Source organism: Sorghum bicolor, chromosome 1, assembly GCF_000003195.3.
Source record: "Sorghum bicolor cultivar BTx623 chromosome 1, Sorghum_bicolor_NCBIv3, whole genome shotgun sequence".
NCBI lineage: Eukaryota > Viridiplantae > Streptophyta > Magnoliopsida > Poales > Poaceae > Sorghum > Sorghum bicolor.
Genome location: NC_012870.2, coordinates 17,823,622 through 17,831,315, shown reverse-complemented (window position 1 = coordinate 17,831,315; position 7,694 = coordinate 17,823,622). Strand labels below are relative to the sequence as shown.

The following is a 7,694-nucleotide window of genomic DNA, read 5'->3' as shown; positions in this document are numbered from 1 at the left end:
GCTTTACTAGTGAAGTTGAGCCAGTGGTTTCTGCAAGGAAGTGGGGTACGTAGAGGACATTTTGCAACAAAATTGAACAAGCAAAAGCTTCGCATAGATAAACTACCGGGACACATGCAGGGTGCAGGGCCCCACAGCCTACTACAGCGCCAGATATGTTATGTACGTACATCCGTGACGCACGCACAATGTACCAGTACGGCAGTACCACAAGGTCGTCACGCGACGCCTCCTTGTTCTGCTGCTGCAGCGCCGTCGACGGCACCATTACCGGCTGCTGACGGCCGAGCGGGCGGCGGCGGCGGTCGGAAACGCCGCCTGTCATGAACCTTCACGTTCGGTTTTGGCGGCCCGACCCCGGAGCCCTCCTCCACCGCCGTGGTGCCCCCGCGGCCGGTCGTGCGGTTTCTTGTGGCCAACGACCAGCTCCTCAGCACCGTGGTCGTCGCTGTGGAAGCCGCCGGAGCTGGTGACGGCGCCAGCGCCGCCTGTGGCAGCCTCGCGTCCCAAGCCCAAGTGAGCCAGGCGGTAGACGATGAGCGCGGCGAGCCCCGCGGCCACCGCGAGGGCGAGGAGCGTGCGAGGTCGGAGCCCCGTTGTTCCTCTCCTCATTTCTTTCTACCTTCTGCTTATGAATCTGCGTGCTGCACTGTGTTTCTGTCTCATGCCACTTCTCTGATGCTTATGTATTAGTGCACTCACAACGCAGACTCTATTATAGAGTCTAAAGTTATTTATTACCTCGAACAATGTTGACTTAGAGTCTAAATAAGACTTGAAGTCTTATTTTTTCTACCTCTTTTTTCAATAAATATGCTGCCACATCAGCAAAATATCATAAATAATACTCCCTCCGTCCCTGAAAGAATCAATTTCTAGAGTTGTCCTAAGTCAAATTTTTTAAACTTTGACCAAATTTCTAGAAAAAAATGCTAAGATTTATAGTATCAAATTAGTATTATTAGATTCATCATAAAATATATTTTCATATAATGTGTATTTTATATTATAGATGTTGTTACTCTTTTCTATAAAGTTAGTCAAACTTTAAAAAGTTTGACTGACACGGATCCTAGGAATGGATTCTTTCAGGGATGGAGGGAGTATGTAATTAATTGTCTTGTGAGTGCCCCTTACGCGAACTTCCTAAAATTCTACGCGTGACCAACGTGACATAGCACCCTGCGTCGTGTTTAGTAGCTTTCTTCCGTCCGGCAGAAATGATTCGTTTTCCAACTTTTTAGAACTTGCTCCGACAGGCTGGTGCCCAAACGGCCGAGCCACCCGGACGGATCCTCCGGGAAATGGACTGGCAGCCGTGGGATTCCATCTTGCCGAGGGCAGCCTGCCTGCACTGCAGAATGTGCTTGGTCACGAAAAGGTGACTTGCAGACAGACAGGATCACAGGAGGTGGACTGGCGAGGCGTCGAGGGGAGGGGGGGCAGAGCGAAGCAAGCAGGTGCCGTAGAGCGACGGCGAGAAATGTTGGCACGGTGGAGGCGTTGCCGTAAAGCGACCAAAACGAAGCCAAAAAAAAGGCGGTCCGGAAAAGGCCGCCGCCCACGGTCCATCTTTTGCCCTGTTCCGTGGTTGGCCCCGGCGCGGCACCGTCCCCCCCTGGCCGGCCCCCATTCCACTTTCGTGTCATGTGCTCATTTTTTCTTCTCTTCCAATCCTACTGTCAAGTAGTAGTACCAACCAAAGCACCGACAGCGCAAGGCGTAGGACGAAAAGGAAAACAAGGAAATGGTGTGCTGGGATGATTGGAAAAGGTGATATGAGATGGGTGATATGGACTCCTAGACAACGGCAGCTAGCTTTGCCAACAAAGTAAAGTTGCTATAAGGCGTATGAGATTATATGTATGGCTCTTTTTTTTTTTGTTAAGCGTACGAAGTGCTCACTGTACAGAGATTTAGGAAGCCAATTGCTCCGGATTATGACTCTGTTTCTAAGCAACTGATAAAGAGGTTGTGGTTTTTCATGTGACCCACCCCTTGTTGCCATCTTGTGAGATAAATGTTGCCAAGAGGAGTGCTATCCACCAGGCTTCAGTCTGGCCGAGTTTACGACGGACGCTGGCCTGCTCAGTACGTCGCTACAGGGCGACCATCCGGTTTGTGGTCAGTGACAGTTCCGCCACACCTCAACAATTTTACCAAGCGAGTGCTGAAGAAGGTGGACGCCTCGCTAATTCGTTAACCTCCCAAGCTGATGTCACCTACCAACCCGGTGCTACAGCTGTGGAGCAAACAGGGTGGCTCACAGTCTTTCTCGGTGCCTGATTCTAAACAAGATGAGATCCTAATCATGCAACATATGGGCTTGACCAAAGGTCTATCAGCACCTAGTCTATCAGGAAGGAATGCCTATGTTGAACTCTTCGAGGCTTGGCGAAATATGTCTAACGTCAAAGCACTGCACATGCTCTTCCCAAATGGGAATAGGTCGCACAAGCAGTAGCAAAGACGCAAAGCCATTTCTTAGGCTGCATCACTGCTCTTATCCCGATTGTCTATCTTTTATGTAATATCAAAACTTGAGTCTCCAGGACGATCCAACCTTTGACTTTGTACATTGTGAAAATCTTTTTGCCAAACTATTCACTCTTACTTTTTTTGTTACACATAGATGTACACATTTACTATTTGGCTAATACTTTATCTATTTTAAATTATAAGATATTTTAGTTTTTATAGTTACATTACTTTTGTTATGTATTTAGTCTAAATACATAGCAAAATCGATTTATCTAGAAAAATCGAAACATCTTATGATTGAGACTCAAGGGAGTATATGTTACTTTTGCTCTTACGGTGTTATATTCCTAGGAATCTTGTGGACAACTTTGACTCGTGACATGTGGGTAAAAGGAAAAGATTTGTGCTGCCTTTGATGGGTAAGAAGATTTTAACCTTGAGGACGGTGACATTATATAGCGCAGAGGAAGGTGACATTATCTAACTACTTTAATAATACTTTTTAGTGTATAAATAATGTTTTTCTCTTATAATATTTCAACATAAGTATTAGCATAAAACAAATTTTAGCAAAACGAACAATTAAAGAAGCAGCTAAGATTGAATCAAAAGACAACTTAGAAAAAAAATTATATTAAAAGAAAATTCGAACTTACTGCTCCTTCTGACTTCGGTCTGCATACACGGAAAATGAAATTTGAAACAAAAAAGAAAAGAAAACGAAAACGAAAACACGATGCATCAATCAATCATATAAAACCGAAAGAGAAAAGAAATGTGATTCTGTATGGTGTGCCCCAGCCCAGGTGGGCAAATTATTCCGCGTTGGCACGGCCGCCCTCCCCCAACTTTCCAGTGCGGCACCGGCCACCTTTACACCTCATTCCCACCGCCGCCACCACCACCACCTCCACCTCCACGCTCCACCGTTGCCACCCCAGCACGCTCTCGCCGTCGCCACGCCCTATATCTCGCGCCTCTCGCCTCCCACTCTTTCTCCATCCGCCCGCTCGCCTCCCTGCTACGCTTCGTGCCGCCGCCGCAACCTCCTCCTTCCCGTCCCGTTCCAGGTGAGCGAATCGAGGGCCCCTTGCCGTACTGCTTTAATGCTGCTGTTTCTTGATGCTCTAGAGGACTGGAGTCTGGGTGATAGGATGCACTGGGGTCTGGGGGTTCGTTGGTTGTATTATGTTCTGGTTGGCTGTTAGTGCTGGATCCGTAGTAGGAGTAAGGTTCGTCAAAGTTGCTGGGACTTTATTGGTGACCTGTGGGCTGTGGATGCTTCGATCCTGTGTTTATGTTAAGGTGGCTACTAGTATTACACTAGATCTCTTTGTAAATTTTCGGTATTAATATTAGCCTGTGGTAATGGATCCATGGTTCTTCTGTGCAAGCTCTTTGTGATTAGAATTTATAGAAAGGAAATTTGTGATCCACGTTTAGAGTCGTTTAATGGATCCATTGTCCTCATTTGAAACTTCGGAAACTATGGCCTTTTTTATTGGTTTTATAACGCCATCTGGCTATAGAAATCTTGGCGAAGTTTGTGCTTCCGTAGAGCAGTATAGGCTTATAGCCAAATGTTGCTTCAAGATTTCTTGTTCAAAAATATTTCCACCTGAAAGGGGAAGAGTCTATGAAGTTTGTGTACCAGACATCGATGCATCGAATGCCTTCTGATCAGAAAATGCTAAATTCTTCAGATCCTCACTTGTGAGGAATCATAACTGGGCACGATCAGAAGTACTGGCTGCAGCAGCACTACTCAGTAAAACCTATGGAAATCAAGCAGCATCAGCCGCTGCAGCTGTGGTAGAAGTGCAGCCAAGCAGAGCAACTTTGTTTTCAATAATTGACCATGTGTTTGATTAAATCTTCAGGGCCTGGTGTCATTCCTTGTGCTATTGCACAAAGCGTTTGTATGTATTGGAGTTTAGATGCTCCAGAGTCCAGAACAGCCTGACTTTTTTTTGGGTATATTTACAACTAAAAACTAATTGTTTAATATAGTTGGAAAATTATAAATTAATATTTAATTGCACAAAGGGTTTTATTTTTGTAAGAATAGTGGTTTCTGATTACACTTAATTGTTTTTTGCTTGATTTTTCACAGTTACCGTTGCTTGTGTCTTTGGTTTCGTGTTTGATAAATGTTAGTACTCAATGGGAATATATTAGCCTCTTTTTCTGAGTCAACAGATAATAGCTTGTTAAGATGTGACTCATGTCTTCTGTTGGGAGTAGGCACATCAGCCTTTTTTTCTCTTACTGAAGTAATTAGCACATATAAGTCTACGGTCTTTTCTTTTAGGGGAATATTAGTCTACAGCCTTGGTAAATGCTTCTCCTGATAAATTGTTTTCATTCATGCAGAATTGCAGATTACAGGTCAATTAACATAAATGGCTGACGCAGAGGACATTCAGCCCCTTGTCTGTGACAATGGAACTGGAATGGTCAAGGTAATTGTGGTCACTTGGCATCATATTCTCTACTGATTCCTTTTGTTTTTCCAGACAGCTTTCATAATTTGATTTTCAGTCAATATTAAGCATTTTTTCCATCTCTTATAGGCTGGCTTTGCTGGAGATGATGCTCCCCGTGCTGTTTTCCCAAGTATAGTTGGTCGTCCACGCCACACTGGTGTCATGGTTGGGATGGGACAGAAGGATGCTTATGTTGGTGACGAGGCCCAATCCAAGAGGGGTATCCTGACTTTGAAGTACCCCATCGAGCATGGAATCGTAAGCAACTGGGATGACATGGAAAAGATCTGGCATCACACCTTCTACAATGAGCTTCGTGTAGCACCAGAAGAGCATCCAGTTCTTCTTACAGAGGCTCCTCTTAACCCTAAGGCTAACAGGGAGAAGATGACACAAATCATGTTTGAAACCTTCAGTGTTCCTGCTATGTATGTCGCTATTCAAGCCGTCCTTTCCCTATATGCTAGTGGCCGTACCACTGGTAAGTCATCAAATAATCAGCATTTTATTTGTGTGCATTCATCTTACTGCTCTGGAATCTTAATCTAGTGGGAACAAATTGACCAATGGTGAAATGTCATGTTTGCAGACCAAAAATAACTAAAACTAAATCTAATTCAGTAGAATCTTCTGCAAAAGAACACCTGGACCATTTGTTTTTTATCTTTGCTGCATAAATGATATGGGGATAGAAATGGATAGAAATATTTTTCTTTTTGTTTCATTCAGTTGCTCAATGCACATTGGGATTTTGTTTTGGTTGACAGGTATCGTCCTGGATTCTGGAGATGGTGTCAGTCATACTGTCCCAATCTATGAAGGCTATGCCCTCCCACATGCCATTCTTCGTCTCGATCTTGCTGGTAGGGACCTCACAGATTCCCTCATGAAGATCCTGACCGAGAGGGGATACTCTTTCACAACCACTGCTGAACGGGAAATTGTCCGTGACATCAAGGAAAAGCTTGCATACGTCGCGCTCGACTATGAACAAGAACTCGAGACCGCCAAGAGCAGCTCATCAGTTGAGAAGAGCTATGAGCTGCCTGATGGGCAAGTGATCACCATAGGCGCAGAGCGCTTCAGATGCCCAGAGGTGCTCTTCCAGCCATCCTTCATCGGTATGGAAGCTCCAGGAATCCATGAGACGACCTACAACTCCATCATGAAGTGCGATGTCGATATTAGAAAGGACTTGTACGGCAACATTGTCCTCAGTGGTGGATCCACCATGTTCCCTGGCATCGCCGACCGCATGAGCAAGGAGATCACCGCGCTCGCGCCAAGCAGCATGAAGATCAAGGTCGTTGCTCCGCCGGAGAGGAAGTACAGTGTCTGGATCGGAGGATCGATCCTTGCATCCCTGAGCACATTCCAGCAGGTAACCCCAAGTTTTCCAGCGGATATTCGGTATGCACTAAGTTTATTTGTGAAGCTCTGACATTAAGTTCTTTTCCCTGTGCAGATGTGGATCTCAAGGGCTGAGTATGAGGAGTCTGGTCCAGCTATTGTCCACAGGAAGTGTTTCTAGACATCACCTAGCCTTATGCTCTTCGTGGAAATATCTTTGTTTGATGACATATCTATGGGTGGTTGCTCTGCTATAGCTTGCAGTTTTTGTGTATGCCATATATATATCCATGCCCTGTAACGTTGTGGAGTCAGCTGAGCACTATATGAAGTATGTAGTTTGGTTTGATATATATTGATTGGATTATTACTCGATTCTGTGGGTTCTTGGATACCTGGAATGTGCATGGTTCTTTTGATTTAACATCGCTTGCAACGATCAGCCGAACGGACCATTGTGTACCCCGTAGCAAAGTTCGTGCTTGCAACATCGCTTCTGCTGCTGTAGATGTGTTCATTCTCTGACTGGCTTGGGCACCGGCTTGTTGTTTCTCCAGTTCTTGTCCTGCTTATGTCTCCCTTCCGTGCCTGGGGAGAGAAGTCCCCCTTGCGTAGTTGCGTGCCTGGGGATCTCCCTGCCAGCGCCCAGCGAGGGATCGTGGGCACTGGGCAGCTCAGCGGCATCTCGCCGTGCTTTGTTCCTCATCTTCTCTACCACTGGCAGAGATGTCGGAAACTGGAATACTGCAGGCCGTAGGTAGGGATGAAAACAGATTGTTCCTCATCTTCTCTACCACTGGCAGAGATGTCGGAAACTGGAATACTGCAAGCCGTAGGTAGGGATGAAAACAGATTGAATATAGACAGATATCACCGATATCATATTTGTTATATATTTTTTTGTCGGATTCGGATTTAGATACGGATATTATCGGATAAGATATGATTGGATGTCAATGTGGTTATGCTGTAGAAGGTTTGGGCTTTTATTTCATTCCACACGCTGAAAATCCAAAGATAAATTCCGAGAAAAAATCAGCCATGGTGCGTGTTTTGGAGGGTTCTCTTACTGCTGATCAATTGGCAGTGGAACTTGAAAAACTTCTGCCAGGCAAAAACAAGTGGGTAATTGAGGAGAAGGGCACAGATGCCTTTATCACTAATTTCCCATCATCTGAATTGTTGAATCACATGGTCAACTGGGGTCCTATGGATACAAAGACAGTGAAAGGGAAAATTCGTTTTGAAAAAGGAGTTGAAAATGAAGTTTATAAATATGAGATTGACAAGGTTTGGGTTCAGTTTCGTGGCTTACCAAAAGAATTGCGAGAATTTCCTATTCTTTGGGCAATTGGCTCAATTTTAGGTGTATCTCGT

The 7,694-nt window shown here is 45.0% G+C and overlaps 1 protein-coding gene across 2 annotated transcripts; it reads left to right on the top strand.

Moving 5' to 3' along the window:
- On the top strand, positions 3,333 to 6,695 carry LOC8065178 (actin-2). 2 transcript variants are annotated; one of them, XM_002466915.2, is made up of 5 exons: positions 3,333 to 3,551; positions 4,855 to 4,943; positions 5,055 to 5,448; positions 5,735 to 6,348; positions 6,433 to 6,695. In XM_002466915.2, the coding sequence occupies exons 2-5, from the start codon at positions 4,884 to 4,886 to the stop codon at positions 6,496 to 6,498; spliced, it is 1,134 nt and encodes a 377-aa protein (XP_002466960.1). In that variant the 5' UTR covers positions 3,333 to 3,551; positions 4,855 to 4,883; the 3' UTR covers positions 6,499 to 6,695. The 2 variants fall into 2 exon arrangements, with proteins under 2 accessions (XP_002466960.1, XP_021305601.1); XM_021449926.1 differs by lacking the exon at positions 3,333 to 3,551 and adding an exon at positions 3,613 to 3,786.